Source organism: Sprattus sprattus, assembly GCF_963457725.1.
Source record: "Sprattus sprattus genome assembly, chromosome: 5".
Taxonomy (NCBI): Eukaryota; Metazoa; Chordata; class Actinopteri; order Clupeiformes; family Clupeidae; genus Sprattus; species Sprattus sprattus.
Window position 1 is genome coordinate 26,534,499 of NC_137924.1, and position 19,938 is coordinate 26,554,436.

The 19,938-nt window shown below is 41.7% G+C and overlaps 1 protein-coding gene across 3 annotated transcripts in view; it reads left to right on the forward strand.

Moving 5' to 3' along the window:
* Positions 1-4,578: 4,578 nt before the first annotated feature.
* Positions 4,579-19,938, forward strand: part of tbx15 (T-box transcription factor 15) — a 33,694-nt gene continuing 18,334 nt past the window's right edge. For 2 of the 3 annotated variants that reach the window (XM_080839994.1, XM_080839995.1), the window contains exons 1-3: positions 4,579-5,109; positions 13,630-13,837; positions 16,335-16,436. In XM_080839994.1, coding sequence (XP_080696120.1) covers positions 4,908-5,109; positions 13,630-13,837; positions 16,335-16,436 — 512 coding nt within the window. In that variant the 5' untranslated portion in view covers positions 4,579-4,907. Of the gene's footprint in view, positions 5,110-6,348; positions 6,370-13,629; positions 13,838-16,334; positions 16,437-19,938 lie in introns of those variants that run through there. The other variant, XM_080839996.1, reaches the window with a different exon arrangement.

Genomic DNA, 19,938 nt, shown 5'->3' on the forward strand with positions numbered 1-19,938 from the left:
AAAGCGCGTGTTAGGTTTCAGACATCAATTTGAAGGGTAAGCGTATCACATGTACTTTAAGGCCAGGAGGTAGCGTTAGGAATGGAAGAGAAATACCTCATGTCAGTGTTGCATGTATGCTTCACGTTCTTTTGCTGTAGGTTTTCTGCCACCCCAAACGTGTAATACAGTGACCTCTCAAATTCCTAGAACTCTGCAGAAGTCATTAAAATTATTTTGTTTTACCTTCATGTGCAATACAGTCACAATATTGAAAAATAATATTTTCAATCACAATTTTTTAGTCGGTCTCAATGCAGAATGGAGTTGGTAACGTGTCATTCACACAAGATGTCAGCGCGAGTATCTTATTTATGAACAAGAAGATTTATTTAATTTAGGCAAAACAAAAACAGTCTAATCCGAACACAGAGACGGTTTGATTATTCGAAAATGTTGTGGCGGTGTGGAAAATTGTGAGTTAACATTTAAGAAAAAGAAAACATGCCGTGTTACATATCCATAAATCATACCTGTGTGCGTGGTAAAATTGTATTTAATTGGGTTCAGAAGCTCAGAAAAATCAACAAAACATTTACTTCGTTATTTATACTCATGACTAACCCGTCTAGTAGTCGAAGGTGAAATGATCCTATAGAAATGCACCATATATTATAAGTATAATGATTGTTTTAAATAAATATTTGTACAGTTTTGCGGATATTATTTTTCCATTTTGTTTCCAACCAGGCACGGAGTGTCTGAAACATTTTCCATGCAGTCGTGCGCTTATGTATGCCCCTATAATGAAGAAAATGAAATATTTGTATACTTTTGAACTTCCAGGAAAACTCATAGGGATTAGTGCACCGATAGTAAATCTTAAACGGCAATTACTGAACAATCTGGTAAAATGTTAATTTGTTGACGTTTCTCCTCAAGACATTTTATGTATCCGTAGATGACCAGAACCTATACTGTATGTATGCCGTAGCCTATCCCTTGAGGTTATTTTAATTGGACTATGTTTCTCCAGGTTCGAGGAGGGCTTATAGCTTACCCCTAGTGACTGGGATCCATCGTTTATTCTCCCCAGTATGTAAAAGGGAGTGAAGAAATTGTGCCTTTTAATAGCTCTAAAAACTCCCGGTTTTAATGGTTACCGTTAGAGCTGTTGCACAGTGGTGCGCGTTCGTTCGGATTGGGGCAATGGCGAGTCCTCTCCTCAATGCTCGCATAGACAGATGATACCATTGCGTTCTCCTCATGGCCTAGATATCATGATTTCTGCGTTTCGTGTAATGAAGTCAATTAGGAAAATATACAGTCCTACACGTAGCCTGGGTTTCCTTAGATCTTTCGCCATTTTTATTCCAACTGTTTCGATATGGAACCCTGACCAACAGCAGTCATATAGATGACTCCTATTATTCATTTAACTCTACTTTTGTCCAAACGCGCAGGCGAAGCGCACAGCTTGTCTCATTGCGTGTCTGGATGAAATGGGTTTGTCATAGAATAAGACCATTCCATTGCTATGTTTATTTGTTTGCCTGAACCCTGCACTGTTTTACTCAGGCCCGAGGTCAGACACGTAATGGAATGCCCCTTGTTTTTTTCTACAAGCTTAAGCAACACTTTACAATTCCCCGCGTCATGCTAACGGCAGATGAGTTCTGCTTGACTACATCATTTTCAAGTGTTTGCCTCAATTCCAGATGTATTCTGGTGTAAAACTAGGACATTAGAAAAGATGGGCTTGGTCTACTATGAATTGCGTGAGTTAAAGATTCACAATGGACTAGGCTGAAACATAACAGTTTGATAAATTCTAGCGATATATAGGTCCGAACCAGATTCTATTTTTTGTTAGAAAAGGACTAAGGAACAGATGGAGGCTCGCGCTTACGCGACAGGGGGCACTCTATAAATAGCAGTTTTCCTCTTTTCTATAAGCTAAGGCGGCGCATTGAGGGCTTGAAAACGAGAATGGTAAACAGCACATGGCTTAAGTTATTTCAATAATGATTTATTCATTTACACTCAGTAAAAAGCTCAGTTGGTTTCGTTGAGGTGGGATTTGGAGCAATCTTGGAGATTTTGACCACCCATCAATTTGATAGGATGCATTAACTTTATAGACTAATAATAGGCTTCAGCCGCATACACCACTGAACATCGGTGAAATGTAATGGTTACACCCTTTAATTTGTAAAATTGTTTTGTCATACTGTTTTTCTAACAGGCTGCACCACGGCCTGCTTCAAAATAATTTATTTCAGCGTCAAAGACAGAGATCATTGTCCTTCAAGACTTTGTGCCGCTGGGTTTAGTCAAGCACCGACCAGATAATATTAGTCTATTTTTTACTGAAAATGTGTTTTTACTCGATAGAAAAAGTATTACACACAATCTTCGAAGTACCTGTACCCCGAGCTAGGGTCTGAGTGTGTGCAGCCTTGCTTATCGGTCACGACTATTTTCATCTGCGTATGACAAGTTTATAAAGTTCTTCTTCTCATCATTAAAAATCATTCTAGCGTTTTAGAGATATTCGTCAATATCTTAATTCAAAAAGGCTTCAACATGCAATTTAAAAAACGAGTGTAGTCAATGGTAATTTGGATTGATTGAAAATGCTGAAAAACAAACTTCAATCAGTAATGACCACAACGACTCTAGGTGCAGTAAATTAAATAATTTAAATATCCATTTATTCGGGTCAATTAATTAGGCCAGACAGGTTAAAATATGGCCATAGTACAGTTGTGCAATGCCCCACGCAAGTAAAACTCCACTTAGTCTAGGCTGAAACACGTACGAGTGATTAAACGCAGACGCTACTTTGCATTTAAAAAGTCATAAGCACTTTAATGAACAGTCTATATCAAATGTGCGTCCACATATTCCACTTGCGAGGTGAATTGCGCTTCAGATAATACAATGATATTCGTGAAAGAAATTATCATTTGGATCTTAACTCATTACTGACTACATATTCACTACTAAACCTTTCAAAACCTTCTCAGATCTTTAATTTAACTTGCGCAAGAGAGGTGAATCGTTTGAAAAGCGTTGATTTATATTAATCATCAGTTGACTGAACAATTGGTCACACAGATTATAGAAAATAGCAGATGACAAGAGGCGGCTGTTTTTCCACTCCTTTTCGATATAGACCCATAGCAAGTTCAGTCAAGAATTATTGCGCATCTGCGTGTTATAAAGGTGTTAAAAAATACATCAGAATGCTTTTTATTGCGTTTGAATGCCACAATTTTCAAATCGAAATAGTGTTCCTTTGCGCCATCTGAAAATATAATTTGCAGCCCTCACTCGGAGATGCATTTGGTGTATAATTTATATGGATTTCATGAAAAAATTGGATGCTCGTTTGAAGTGCGAAGCACGGCATTGCGCCTGGTGTTATTGTGATAAACAGAGTGAGAAACACCTCAGCTTCCTCTACTTTTAAATACAAATACAAAAACATTTATTGTTTTAAGGTTACTTTTACCAATTTCCGTCGGGCCACCCAAACATGGCGTGCATTGTGTACACGAGGCAGTCAGCATAGGCAAGACCTTGTGCTGACTTATGAACGAATTGTGTTTTCTGTTATATACTTCAGAGCAAGAATCAACAGCCGTGAACAGCCTTGAATATCTTAAGCAGTAGCACAGCATGTTGAGTACCCCATTTTGCAGGCTGAGTCACCTGCCACCGGACTTAAGCCCCGTCGGATTTGCCCCTGCGCCAAAACGCTAAAGTCAAGCTCAGTCGCTAATGTATGAGAGAAATTACATTTCAGAAGTACCCTGCTGGTTGTAGATGTGTCTGATTTTACACACTTAAGACTTGTAGATTACAATTAAGCTACAGTTAGACTTATTGTTTGGAAACACAATATGGTAGACTAATAAACCTTTAAAACTTAAGCTAAAAGCGCTCAAACGCTTTAACTTTCTCTCTCTCTCTCAACCTAGTGACAATAGAGGCTCTAAATGAGTATGTGTACTCAGTATGAGTATGATTAAGTTGACATATAGCCTACTGGATAGATTTAGGTGGGTGCTGGCACTCTAGGCCCATAAGGGATGACAAAGCATTTAAATCAGTCTACTAGAGAAAGAGTAAATCCACATCAGTGTAACGCCAGCGTACCCAGTCTAAGAACTGCAGGCGAATGAGTCAATAAATACAGTTTGAAAGGAACGAGGGTCATTCATGTCGCGGAGCTCTTTTAAGTATAATAAGAACCGTGTTTCTCCCTGTGTAGATAAATGTGAACCGCAAACTCTTGAAGACATTCTTATGATATTGCCTTTTCCCAAAAACATTCAACCATATATTTTTCTTCATGAAGCCCCAACGAGGTTAATTTACTGGAGCACGGCTGGTCAGAGGGTCCAGCCAAAAAGTTCCAGCTCCACGGGCTGTTATTTCCCTCCTGTCATTGGACAACATATTTTGGTTTTCTCTCTTTCCGCGTTTCTCATTGGACACACGGGATTTGACAGGGCGCGAGAGGGCTGCCCTTACGGCTTCGAAAAAAGTTCTCCAGAAGCGAGTATCAATCAGAGAGCAGAGAGAGAGGGACAGAGAGCGAGAGAAAGAAAGAAAGAGGCAGGACGGAGACACGAAAACAGCCAGCTATTATCAAAATATCTCTTCGAACCATATTTCCACTGCCGCGCCATTTACTGGGCTATGGGACATGGCATCTCATCTCTGTAGAAGTCTTAAACTCTTTAGGTAGTCATAGGTTGGGGGAATACTTTTGTCATCGGAAAGTTTTTTTCTTCTTCTTATTCTTCTTCTTCTTCCAAGCCCGCTGTAAACATTCTGCCTGTTGTGTTTGCTTGGTGCCTGTTTGCGCGGAAGGAGTTTTTTTCGTCGTCCCCTCTGCTGGATTTGTCGCAGGAGAGATGAGTGACAGGAGGCGATCTGCTGCCGCGCTAAGCTCGAGAGCGCACGCCTTCTCGGTGGAAGCCCTGATCGGGACGAACAAGAAGCGGAAGCTCCGGGGCTGGGAGGAGAAGGAGCTCGAGCTCTCCATGGAGAGCCTCGCCACGAACGGTCAATTAGGAGACGGTGACGATCCTGCTCATTGTCTGGATATCGACCCGGGTTAGTTGCGTAACGACAGTTGGCTTCTTTTTCTGGTGTTGAACACATGAATACTGGTCTTACAAGTGGCACGGATTAAAAGGCTGGCACGGGTAACTGGTTGAGCAAGCTCAGCTGTTTTCACCATCATCCGTTAGATGATTGTTCGATCAAATTGTTGTAGTGAAGCTGGATAAGATGGCCAACAGTCCATAAACAGGCTTAGTCTCGATTTTAATATGACCTTTGCGTATAATAATGTGACTGTGCAATGTTCTTACTTATCGAAAACAGAACAGGACACAAACAAACCTGGCCTCAAAATGTCCATGAGTAGACAACATTACACTTTTTAAAATATGTATTTGTGACCAACTATAATAGCACTATTAATTAAACTATAATAGCAATATTTGGGAATTCCATGAGCACATAAACGAAAAGCGGAAACTTTATTTTTTGTGCAATCAGTTTATATTTTACTTAATGATTGAATAGGCTACAACATTATTCAAAATAACGTTTTAATTTGGTATGTCTAATTATATAACACAATATCAGCTTACTCCTGATCCTCCTGTCCACGATTTGGAAAGCCTGACGTGGTTCTTCAAGGCCGAGGTTTTATCTATTAGGCATTTTCAGGTGCTTAATTCATTGCTGAAAGGCTATGTGCGCTGAAACGCATATAACATGATTATAGTAAAATTATTATAATAATTCATGCAATGGTCTTTTCTTTGGTTAATGAGGGTGATGTAAAAAAGCGCAGAAAAGATTTGACGCCATACATTGTTACCACGAGTAACATTGTTACAACGTGTAAACTCCTGCAAACAGGTGAGGATGTGTACGCAAGTCTTTCGCAATTCAACAAGTCTAGTGGTGGTGTCAGATTTGATTTGACAGTGTGTGTGTATGTGTGTATGTATGTGTGACAGTCAGTGTGTGTGTGTGTATGTGGGAGGGGGGGGGGGGGGGGGGTGTTAGTCATACCATGTGTTTGTGTGACCGTCGGCACAGGCGCGCTTGTGGTGTGTCCCCTCACTACACTTTTAGCGTTGTTGCGTTGCTCATCCTTCCGTTAGTTGCGCCCCAGGGCCTTTTGAGATCAGGTCAGCCATAGGAAGAGACGCGTACCCGACAAAACATTTTTTTTAAAAAATCCTGCGATTGGCTGCTGTTCATTTTTGGAGTCAAATTCATTACTTATATTTGCTGACCTTTAATGTCGAGCCCTGTTTGTGTTGCAAAGGGAGTTACTCGCGGGCCTTGCAAACGGTAAGATACTTTTTAATGAGTATACACACTAAATTTAAACGAACGTTTTTCAACATTTCAGTTAGGGCCTACATCTTATGGGATTCAGTTTCGTGGATTAAGATTATCATTCGTTTGAAATCAGTTAATCCTGAATTTTGGCCTGTTATTCATATAGGCCTCTCTTTGCCAACTGTTTGCGACTCCAGCGTCATGATTGCCTTTACACACACATAATGTTGATGTCTTGAGCGCAATATACCAGCAGTATGCTTAGCCATTTGGAGATGTTTATCAAAGCTGTTCTTCACTGCGAAATGTAAGCGTTAGTAAAATAGCTTTTTTCCATGTCCCCCCTTATTGTACGTCTAATAGCAATCCGTATTAACATTAACAGGCTTCTGCTGGCCATTAGGGTGCTTTGTGCCCCCCCCCCCCTCTCCCCCCGAGACAAATATAATAATAGTTATAAATGTGAATCTCAAATATAATATAAACAACATAAAACAAGCCACACAAATATGAATGCACCAAAGCAAATACAATGTCTGTACCTTACAGGCTATAGGAATTCTCTTCAGTTGAAAGCAAATATTTTGCTCATCCTTTGAGTTTAGGAGTGCTACAAGCCATGACATACCTGGAGGTCAGATCAGATAAGATACTTAAGTTACATTTAAAACAGGAGAGACTAATATGTAGGCTAGACTTTCAACGGGCGGTATTTGTCAATCAGTCTTAGAATAAACCACACACTCGGGAACTTAGCCTAAATACTGGCTAGTGTTAACTTTTTGCCACATAGACTTGTAACATAAAATCCAGTCTATACGATATTTAGCTTTTTAACATTAGCTAGTTAAATGTTGACGTTTCTTGCCTGGTATGACTAACAGGGTCAAACATACGAGATGTAAAAGCGTCATCTCACATTTCTTTTAATATTTTTCTCTTCTCCTCCTGGCTCTGGGTGCCTGTCACCGTATCTTTCGTAGGCTACACTGTTCCTTCATACCGCCGCCATGAGGGCTTGTCCTGCGCAATCAAATCAAACCACGCGGAGATAGGAGGGGGCACCACAATCCTTCATGTTATTATTTTGTTTAAACGTAGAGTGTATAACCTACATTGGTTTCATGATTAAGTAGAGGGAAATTATCTATTTAATCTATTTGTATGTTTCTATTTTTGTGCCCCTTGGTGCACTTGATGTCCTAAGCACCGGGCGTGGCGTGACCTGCGTGTATGTAGCGGCGGCCATGACTAGTAGGCTAATAATTCAATTTACATTATACAAGTAACATTTAAGACTTGCGACTGCTCGGGAATCCCTAAGTTATTTAATTGTATCCTCAATTAATCTGAGTGCATTCGAGAGATGCTTCCTGTGTAGGCCCCGCTCGCTTATTATTTGAAATGGTCCGTTGCTAATTGATAGCCAATAACCGAAGAACCGTATAGCAGTGACCTCAGGACAAATGATACATAACAATAAAGCATTTTTTTCTTATGTTTGTTTAAACAAATAAGATGCCATATTTTTGGCATTTTACAGCAAATAATTTCCACGTGCCGACTGGAAGACTAATTAACCCATCGAAGAAAGCTTGATGTTTTTAACAGCCGTAGATGACTTAATTGACCAAGTCTTTTCCATTCACCGAAGGGTTCCCAAGTCTCAGTTTTTACAAGCTTACCCTCTGAACTTCGAGAATATATATTATTTTCTGACTATAGAAAAACTGCGAGCATCTATCCAAGTAACTCAAGTCAAGAATATTTTCGCAGTTCAATTCTAACTTTTTTTATCATTATCATGTCATGCCAAATTTTGGGGCAAACTGTTATATTCCTAAATTAACAAAACAATGAATAAAATGTGTTCAGAGGTCAAAATGAATAACAGCAAATATGAAATATAATTCATACGTGTCCTTAGCCCTAAAGAAGTCTCCCCTTATTTATAACCTTAAAATTCCACCAACAATTGAAATACAACCGATCATTTTAAGAAGCTGAATTAACGCGACAGGTTCAGTGACCTGACCCCAAGCGAAAGGTCTGCAGTGCGCTATGTGCTGTCTACTCTGTGATGCCCAGAACAAGTGTTCCCTGTCTGAAATGTCTCACAGATGAAGACCGGCAAACTAAATCTGTCCATAAGTTTAGTTACTTAAGGATTGTGTACGTGCTTGCTCTGCTACATGGATATTGAGGCTATGTGTGTCTTTGGGTGCATGAGTTGATCGATTGAAAAGACACCCCCGTGGTCCAGTGCATTGGGTTTTGTGTTCTTGGCAGTGGCGAGAAGTGTTTGAGTCTGCATCTTTCAGCTGTGCCTTGAATGCACTCGATTATCCGCGATCATTGAAAACAGCTCGACTTCGTGGTCAGTTGTTGTGATTAGGAGTCTTTTTTGGTTGGGATTTAACGTGATGGGTTTGCCTTTTTCTCGACTTCAAACCGACAAAACATTAGTCTTGAAACACATTTTCATGGCAGGATTTAATCAAAGGTGACGGGAGAACCGCCATTATAGTAGAATGCGTTGCCATGAATCCTCTCGACAATGACTGTAGGCTACTACATGCCTCGACATAAGGTAACGTAAATACATTTTTTTAGGGGGGGAGGGTGCACTTTATATATATAAACGTATAAAAAACTCAGAAGGTCCTGATATTTTATCTCCTTTGTCTGAACTAGCAGGGAAGATAAACAATAATGCTTTTGAATAGTAGGCGACTTGCTAGAAATCCATTAAATGCATAAACCTGAACATCACATTCAAGTGAATAATAAAAGCAATTCGAGCAATTGTATTATCTTTTAATTACAGCATGTGTTTGAAACAAGCTTATATAAACACATTCAAAATGTTTAAGCCCCCAGTCACAGTGAGGGAAAATATTCCATTTGGTATTTTAAATAGGACAGCTCTGTCATCAGTCCATAAATTCACACTTCTGTGTCAATATTATGCATCTGACGGTGCATTTTTACAATCTTTAGGAAAATTACAAATACATGTAAGGCAGGCTTAAATGTCACATATTTGTTAAAACGCATACGTGGATGAATTTTATAACATATTATGTTTCACTGTGGAAAAAATTGAGCCAACCATCTAGCAGTTTATTATGAACATTTCTTTCGCCACAAATGTAACGCATGTACTGAATATGAAACCCAAACCATTTTCAAAATACAATTAGGCCTACCAATGCACGCGTTTATACCCTTTAACCTTTGAACGATGCCTACGTGAGCAAACACTTTTCTTTGTCTCAGGCGTGTCTTGCTCTGTGCAAATATCTCACTGTTGTTTTTCTAGGGACTGGTAAACCGGTTTAAAAATATATCCCTCAACCATGAAGTCAAAATGAAAGACGACAGATGTGTGTGCTCGAAAAAAGGGTTTTTTAATCTTTATTTTTATTGCCTCCCTCATACACAAGCTCGAGCAAAGCCCAGCGGAAACAGGTGGCTCTGTTCCGTGTGGATTGGGTTACTTTGCAATTTCATGCTTGGTGGATCGCTACTTACCCACGCTACATGAAGTAGGAGGAAAAAAGCAGTGTATTACAAGGGCATCAAATGCATATTCTCTTCATAAATCTACTCCATTCGGAAGTTCGCGAATGATGTGTTTGGGAAGTGTTGCAATGTTCGTATAGGGACAAATGAACCCCCCTGCTCCCTCCAAAAAACACACACTCTCTCTCTCTCTCTCTCTCACACACACACACACACACACACACACTCAAAAATCTGCACACACACACACACACACACTCACACTCACACACATATAAACTGACCAGATCCTGAACTTAAATGTAGGCGCTAAGCAACTTTTAATCCCTGTGATGGCGAAGCACCAGTGAGATCTGGCAACCACAAAACCAATAATAAGCAATTTTGAGTATCCGATGAGAGCTGGTCCAATCAGCCAAGCCCTCACTACTGTGCCTTGGAGTGCTTGCTAAGGGATAATATCTTGCTCTCTGATTCTCACACATACACACATACACACAGACACACTCACACACAGAGCCACACAGAGCCACACAGACCAACACACGCATACACACACACAAACACGCAGACACACACACACACACACACAAACACACAAACACGCAAACACACACACACACACACACGTACATGCATCACACAGATACACACATACTCACAAACACACTCACACACATACACACAGACACACAGACACACACATACTCACAAACACACTCACACACATACACACAGACACACATACACACATACACACTCACCCACCCACACACAGACCCACACAGACCCACACACGCATACACACACACAAACACGCAAACGCAAACACACACACGCACATGCATGCACACAGACACACACACATGCCTACACACACACGTACACTTCCAGGAAGCCTTTAAGTGTTGTTCCTCTGTAGTTTTGCTAGTAGTCTCACACACAGCTTCTGTGGACATTTGTTCTCTCTTTCTCTCTCTCTCTTTCTCCCTCTCTCTGAATCGACTAACCTGTCACTAGAAGTGTTTGTAAAGAGCTAGTTTGAAGTGATGACTGTTGTGTTTGGGTGTTAGAGTAAGCCGTGTCCTCGCCTATGACATGTCCCTTGCGTCGTTGTCACTCATGTGCTTATGCTTATCTTCGGATCGCTGGGCCTCTCAGACTTTTCTCTCCTCAGCCTGCATGGCTCGCCATTGGCCCTCAGGCCTTCCCCCTGTCTCCCTCTGTCTCTTTCTTCTTTTCTCACTTGCTTTATTAGTTTCTCTCCTCTTCCTTGCCCCTCATTCTCTCCTTCCCTTTTTGCACTTGCTGCCCTTTCCCTCCCTCTCTCTCTCCCTCCCACTCTCTCTCTCTCTCTCTCCCTCCCTCTCTCTCTCTTTCAGTATTCTTTCGCCCCAACATCAGGCCGGCAGTGGTGTAATGTATTGCAGACGTGCGTGTCAGACCGTTCACACTTTTCCCCAGTTCTTGGACTCCCCTGCGTTTGGCTGTCCAAGCCCTCCTCTTCTCCTTCTCTCTCTGGTTTAGCAATGCTCACACCGGGGAGCTCTTCGCCTTCTCGCTCTGGTTTGGCAATGCTTACACCGGGGAGCGCACCAAGCTGCTGGGGGGTTTGTCGAGGGCCTTCTGCCGAGGTGGCGCCAGGGTTGCTCTGTGTGTGTGTGTTTGTGTGTGACTGAGTATATGTGTGTGTGTGTGTGTGTGTGTGTGAGGTTTAGGGGTTCGAGGCGAGCTCGATGACAGGGCCACTGAAAACGAAAGGGCCTGATGGCTGTGGAAAGGGCTGAGAGATCTGCTGTGATCGGTAATCAACAACCAGTCTTCTGCTGCTGGGTCTATCGGTGCATGTGTGTGTGTGTGTGTGTGTGTGTGTGTGTGTGTGTGTGTGTGTGTGTGTGTGTGGGTAAAGGGTCGGAGTATAATCATGTTGAAAGGATCTCTCAAGAGGATGCTGAAAGGTCTCTTCTGCCCTCCACTGAGACCATTTCTGTGGTTGATGACTAGTGTGTGTGTGTGAGTGTGAGTATGTGTGTGTGTGTAAGTCCCTCTGTTTGAGTGTATGCGTGTGGTTGTCTGTTATCTGCATATGTGAGTCCAAATAGTCAATATGTGTGTGTGTGTGTGTGTGTGTGTGTGTGTGTGTGTGTGTGTGTAGGGGGTGGGGGGTGGGTGCAGTCATCTCACGTCCTCAGATACCTCTGTGCCCTGGTGCGTTCTGGGTGTTGAGGAGTTGGTGGTTTAGGCTGGGCCTGTGTCCAGCCGCACAGTCACTCAACCCCCCCCCCCCCCCCCCCCCCCCCTCCCCACTGCCTCAATTTCAGGATCGGTCCTGCCAAAAGAGAAAAAAAAAATAAGTGATGACTGTCAGTACCCGCTCTACATGGCACACTGACAAAAGAAATGTTCACACAATCAAAAAATAAACCAATTCACATAAAACTGAGGTATATAATTTAATTTTCTATCTTGTTCCTTATTTGTGACTGCATCCTAATCCAGTCATGCTACACTTCTAAAAATCCCTGGTCTTGTTTAGCCTCGGCTCCCTGGACGGTTTCCCCTGGACTGCATAGGATCCCCTCTGATTTGGTGGGCTTAGCTGTGTGTGTGTGCGTATGTGTGTGTGTGTGTGCGTGTGTGTGTATGTGTTTGTGTGTGTGCAGAAAGACTCTCCTGAGTGCATTTGGGAGTCTAAAGGGTTGGTTCACTAGTGCAGTGTTTTATTTTTGGTGGGAGCATGAGTTCTATTTTCATCACATCTACACCAGGTTACGACCTTGTTTTTTTTCTTCAAGAACGTAATTTAAATATGTAGGGTTATTTTGTAAAAAAAAAAAATCCATAAGAAATACATGAAAGAAAAGTGTTTCATAACTACTCTTATATCTATAATAATAATAATCAACAAATATTTATTGTTGTATTTTAATGATGGTGTCTAGGCATCTATTCTCAGTCACTGTGCCTGAAATGCAAATAGTAAAAAAAAAAATGTGTCCAAATGTTCTTTATAATAAGATCTTACAATAATTACAGAAACATTATTTTATTCAAGTGTATGAATTGTCAAAGTGTCCTGCAGTGTCCTAATGTTAAAACACATGTTCCAATTCATGTGTGTCAGCAGGCCCTGTTTTTTTATTTGCTAAGAATCCAGACAATAATACACTTTTTGATCTAATTAGAGCGATGAAAGCTCTCCATATTAAGAAGCAGAACAGTATTTCGTGTCAGTATCTGCGTTGTTCTTTTTAATGCAATCTAAATGATATTTGCATATGCCCTTGTTTGACAATAAGTTACCTATATCAACCACAGTTTTATATTGCGTAATAGCGTCACACAAATGTAATATCTTTTTTTTAACTTTTTTTTTCTTCTTATTTTGGACCCCGTCATACGCGAAGAATTTGGGCCTAACAGTTTAATTCATCCTCTGATTTATTGTGTCTGACGTTTGTTCCAAATGTTCAGATATTGACCATATCTGCAGTCCATGAATCACTGCGTTGCTAGTAAATTATGTTTTTTTTTAACATAAAAATAAGAAGTGAGTTGTCGCATTTATGACAGCCTGAAATAATCCACGTCGTCATGCTTACCTTTCCTGGCTGCAGATGATGTTGGTTCCAAAGACAAAAACGGGAAAGAAATAATTAAAAAAGGCCAACTGTCCTGAGGTGAATCGGTCTCTCCCTCTCGTCCATCACTTTTCTTACTATATTTATTTGCAACCTTTCGCAGATTCAGAGGCCAGTCCCGGCTCAGACGGCGAGGGACTGGCGGAGCGGACGTCCTGCTCATTCGACTCCCCCGCGGACTTGGCCCCCGCCGTGTGCGACCCTTCGCCCTCTGCGTCCATGGAGGAAATCCAGATGGAATTGCAGTGCGCTGACCTCTGGAAGCGCTTCCACGATATCGGCACGGAAATGATCATCACCAAAGCGGGAAGGTAACTCAGTCACCGCCTGCCAGGAGCAATGCACGGGTTCTGGAAAAGTCTATCTGCAAAATGTTTGTTTTGAGGAATTCATTTATGAAGTGATTAGGGATAATTAGCTGACACGAGGTAAAAATTGTTTATTAAGTTCGACGGGGAAAGGCAGTTATTAAGGTGCTACCTAGGTCCACCTTATTGAAAACATATTTCTTGCGTACAGCGAGAGAACACACACACACACACACACACACACACACACACACACACACACACACACTTGTCTCGCACCGAAAGGCCACTGCGCTGGGGGAATAACTTGAGCACGCTATGTTTTTGGGGGTGCTAATGTGTTGCACATGGGGGCAAGGGCTCCGGACGCTCGTGAGCCGCTCTCTAATCACACACCATACATGACGCGCGGGGGTATTCCTGTGCTGATGTCAGAACGGGCTGTAACCAGCACAGAGAGGAGAGCTGTTTCTAATTAATAACTTTGAAATATGTTTTTGGTTTTCTGGCTCTTCTGGGCAGCAATTACAACTCAAGCCGAGCATAACTTAACCTACACAGGTCCTAAGAAGACCTTTTCCCCGTTCATTCTCGCGCTGGGACTGCCAGGTATTTATCATGTCGTTCAGGCCTTTTACGATAATCAAGCTGATATGTAAACGTGTCTTCATTCATTACAATAGCATTCATCTCGTCTTCAGCACAGGATAAACTTGTACTTCGGGATATTTTTTGCCAGACTAGACGGCTGTAAAATGAGGGCCGTTAATAAAATCCAGAATATGGTTTATGAAAAAGGGCCTCATATAAGAAATACCATGCAGGCCAAGTGGGAACCTTTTTGGATAAGTATCGCAAAGGTTAAGAATAAACATTTGTTGTCTAGCTCGTATTATGGCCCTGAGACTGCGGAGCACTTGCCTATTGCAGAATTAGGTCACATATCCAACCTTTTCCAAAGGTCTTCTGGCGGCCCTTTTAAGTGTGAGTGTGTGTGATGGTCGGACTACTCTGCAGTTCTGGTATGAGCTGTTAAGAGACATCGATGACCACTTGAGAGGCATTTATTTTCCGTCTTCTGTTTCGACCTCTTTTAGGATTAAAACAATACAGAGAGGAACAGTTGCCCGATCCAATAAACAATAACACGAATAATAATAACATGAATAATAATTATGGGATTGTATCGACTATACGTTTTTTGTGTGCAGTCGTAGCCTAGTGCAATCAGCCATTTTAGGGACATTCTCCCTCAATGGGTCTTGGCAATTGCTCGGTATGGTGTTAAGTGGAAAAGCGGGATTTAAATCAGGCCTTACCATAAACTTTTGATAATCTTGAACGTAGTCCAAAGCTAACATTTATGGTGTATTTGTACTGTAATATCACATTTTCCTCGTCTCTTTTTATCAGACAAAATTGATTTTTAAAATGAAACATGTTCTTATCATTTCTTTGACATTCACGTTTACCGGCTTTTTTCGCCATAACATAATTAGCTCTCAGGTAGTCTAGACTACTTCATAAATTGGAGTTATGTAAGCATTGTCAATCTATTATTCTGATACTCCATAAATTAGAATTACATGGGTAATAACCCTTGAAACATAACTAGGCTACTCTCCTCATTTTTGCGAAAGGCTTACATGAATAACTGCATATTTCATGCCTTTGCTAATAATAACCCTATAAATTCAGAAAAGAATGAAAGTACGAAAACAGTCCTCTTTTTGTCATTATGAACTGAAAGATTTATGATGTTAAAATGAAGGGGGAAAAAACGGCGTTTGATGTGTAAAATGAGAAATTGTAAAAAAAAAAAAAAAAAAAAAACGACTCTGTATGCAGTCTTTCCTTTTAATGCGCCCCATTTGTTCACAGTTCAATTTATTTTCTCAGTTTGCATCAAATTACTCACGTTTCTGAGAAGTGAGTGCACATTGTCAGTTGGGTGCGGGGTTGGTGTGGAGTGCTGTAGCAAGCAGGCCTGTTTCGGTGTGTCTCCATTTATTTCGGCCTGTATCAAAAGCTACATATATGTACGTCTAACGAGAAAATGCTTTTGCTCTCATGAAAAGAGAGAAAATATTTCTTAATGACGCATACGGTTGTTTTCATAAAATTAAAATACCCACAATATATGAAACACTACAGTTTAACCTGCTTCAATTTTGTTTTAACAGAGAAGGGAGTGCATTATAACAAAAATTTAAATTACATTCAGAGTATTTTTAAAGACATTACACATGGAATGGATTGAGATTTGAACAAGGATGGTAACCTTATTCTTAAAATGATATAGTTCTGCTTTTTAAATTCCCAATCCCAAATATATATCCTACCTCGTGGCTGTTATGTGTGTGTATATTTTTTTAAGTTCATTCCCAACTATTCACCATCTCTCTCTCTTTTTCTCTCTCTCTATCTCTGTCTGACATAATGCTCTCTGTAACTGTAACTTGCATCGTTACATCATGCTCTCCCTTCTGTTCTCCCACAGGAGGATGTTCCCTGCCATGAGAGTTAAGATTGTTGGTCTAGATCCCCATCAGCAGTACTACATCGCCATGGATATAGTGCCCGTTGACAACAAGAGATACAGGTACGTGCTCTTGACATACTGATGTGCAGACTGACTGTTGTGGCACAGTTTTCTCACAGTGGACACACGTCCTCATTTGGGAACACCCAAAATCAAGAAGACACACAGAATAACATCAACACAGTCTTCGTCACTATGGCAACAGAATATCACTGTCACTCTGTCATGTTTAGCTGGCCAGTTATTTTCCCTTTCCGTCACACCTTGGAAAGCGAAATATCTTAGATATAGATTTTATTTGAACTGGCCATTATCTACACTCATATATAGTATTTTCTTTCCTCGGAAAGCTGAACAAGGGCACATTGGCACGCTATGTTTTATATTTAAGCTGTATAGAATGTTTTATTGTTATTTTTCTTTCTTCTTCGGAGGGGGCCGTTTCAAACAGTTGATCCCATCTGAACACAATAGACGCCCTCTCTGCTTCCCAGTGACCTGAACGTTTGAGGAGGAGATGTTGTTTTCAGGACATAAGATGGTTGTCCTGATGCATGGCGTGATCCTAGCGATGGCCCCGGGCCAGAGAGGGAGACCCCGACACAGAGACTTAGCGTAGAGGCTAGTGTTTCTCGAGGCCAACTGCACATGGACGGACTTAGCCATTGTTGATCACTGCTTGAGGCTAGTTGCCAACAGGAATTGAACCGTTTTGTGCTGAAGAGTTGAGATGTATTTTAAACAGTGATGAAGAGAAGGAGAGAGGGAAAGTGACAGGGAGAGAGAGAGAGAAAGAGAGAAATAAAGAGGTGTATTTTGTTCGCTGTGTTCGCTGTGTGGTGATGCCTGCTGTGAACTGCATGGCTTTTTACACTGAAGCAACCTCATCACAACCTAGCATGCACCAACATGGGAAAAGGGCTTTGAAATTTGGAGCCATTTGCTTATGGAAAAACACATTACCATCACCATTAATCTGAGTCTTCTTTTAATATCAGAAAATTATTTTTGAAGCTAATCTGTTCATTTTAATTTTTTACTTCTGAGGCTGAATATGAACCCTCACCAAAATAATTTGAAGACTACAGTGCTCTGGGTACCAAGAGCGCATGCAGACCTTTGAAGAAGGCCAACATCACCGAGCATTTTAGAAGCCAGAAGATCTTGTAAAGTTAAATAGGATTTTCTTGCTGGCTTGGGGAATTTTACCACAAGCCTTAGTGGGTTGAGCATAGAACTGTCACTGGAATGTCTCATAGTCCGTCAAGGGGTGGGGGGTGGGGGGGTGCTGGAAACGCAGGCTTTATTGATATTTGCTTGCTTTACTTAGGCCTGATGCCTTTCTCGACGAGAGCCGAGTTTATATTAGACTTGTAAAAATCTTTGTGTGTGTATTACTTGTGTTACGTCTTTCTTTTCATGTGGTGGAGCCGACATGGCCTAAGCTCAAAAGCGCGAATAGCAAAGTGCAGACGACAGCTCTGTCCACCCCTTTTGATGTGCCTCATCAATATATTCAGAAGTATCTGTTCTTTTACAAGCTACACACACACACACACACACACACACACACACACACACACACACACATATGCATACACAGACACACACACATGCACCATGACACACACACACATGCTGAAAAACACATGTGCACGTAAGAAGACTTGTCTCGAGGCAAACAGTGAATACATACTCTGGTCCACCCTGTAGGGTAATGTAATAGTGATACTTACTCTGTCAGTAAGGTAACCCAATATACGACTTGGTTTTGGCCGCTGGTGTGTGTGCGTGAGAATGTGTGTGTGAGTATGTGTGTGTGTGTGTGAGAGAGAGAGAGAGAAAATGTGATGTGTGTGTGGGGGGTGTATGCTAAACTGTGTTCCATGTGCTTGTGCAGGAGGGGAAATGCTTTTGAAGCACGTGTGTGTGTGTGTGTGTGTGTGTGTGTGTGTGTGTGTGTGTGTGTGTGTGTGTGTGTGTGTGTGTGTGCTTGGGCATGCATGTGTATCTTCCACGTAGATCTCAATGTGTATACACTCTATATCACTAGCGCTCCTTCCCATGTGTGTATATGTGTGTCTGTGTGTCTATGTGTGTGTGTGTTTGTGTGTGTATTTATGTATGTGTGTGAGTGTGTGTGTGTGTGTGTGTGTGTGTGTGTGTGTGTTAAAGCGCACGTGTGTTTCTGCCTGCACAGACTCTGCTGGACAGCTTTTGGTCTCTCCTCCCCGGTCGAGGCCGGTCCGAGAGGGTGTCACATAAAGTGGGATCTTTATTGATTGTGCTGGAGCCAGATGGCAGATTTATGGAAGATGAAAGGGCACTAATCAAATTTCCAGTCCTGTTTGGAGCTAAGGTTTCCCTCTTCTTTAACACTTTCCCTGCTACACAGAGCGTAACCCTAAACAGCACTCCAAACAGGAAATTACAGAAACGCCTGGCATTTTGTGAGTGTGAGCGAGGGTGTGTGTTTGCGCATGTGTGTGTAGGTGTACGTGTACGTGTATGTGTGTTGTGTATGTGTATGTGTATGTGTATGTGTATGTGTATGTGTGTATGTGTATGTGTATGTGTGTATGTATGTGTGTAAATGAGTGAGCAACTTCCCCATTTTGTTTGTGCATACGGATGTGTGAGTGAGTGTGTTTGTGTGGGCCTCTGTGTGTTCACATGAGTAAGTGAGCATGCGTGTGTCTGTGTGTGTGAATGAGTGAGCACTTCCCCATTTTGTTTGCCAGGAGGATGTGTGCATAATGTATGTGTGTGTGTACTTGCATGTGTGAGCTCTCACTTATTCCACTGTCTGCATCGCACATGTGTGTGCAGGCACATGTTTGTGTGTTACGGTGTGGTATCAGCAAGGTGTGTGTGTGTGTGTGTGTGTGTGTGTGTGTGTGTATGAGGGTCTATGCGTGTAAGGCAGACACACAGGGGGTCTAATGCTGTGCAGCATGAAAACAGAGGGGCCCAAATGAGAGGTTTTTGTCCGTGTTTTAGCATTGAGTGATGACTTTGGCAGAGGCGTCGCTGCTAAGCGCTTTCAACTGTGCGCATGGCCAGAACTAAAGCCAAACAGCTGTGGGACCCAGGCCTGCAGGGCAGCGGGGCAGGGGAGGCAGCAACAGAGGAGTCCTCCATCTCCTGTAGGGAGCCCCAGGACCTTGCTTCCCCCATCTGTGTGTGTGTGTGTGTGTGTGTGTGTGTGTGTGTGTGTGTGTGTGGATAGGTGTGTGTGTGTGTGTGTGTGTGTGTGGGTTGTGTTGCATCATAACCCAAACGTCAACCAGGACGTTTGACAGTGGCTTCTAATTAGGACTATGAAGTATGTAATATAGATTAAGTTATGAGTGTGTGTGCACATGTATGTGTCTGTATGTATGTGTGTGTTGTGTCTTCATCTGAGCGTGTGTGTGTGTGTCTACATATGTGTGTGTGTGTCTACATATGTGTGTTTGTTATTGTATTTTATATGACTTTAGGACACCACTGGCTCCTTTTTGTCTCTGTGTGTCATCAGATAAAGAAGTGCCTATGGATTGCTTCGTCCCCTATGAACACA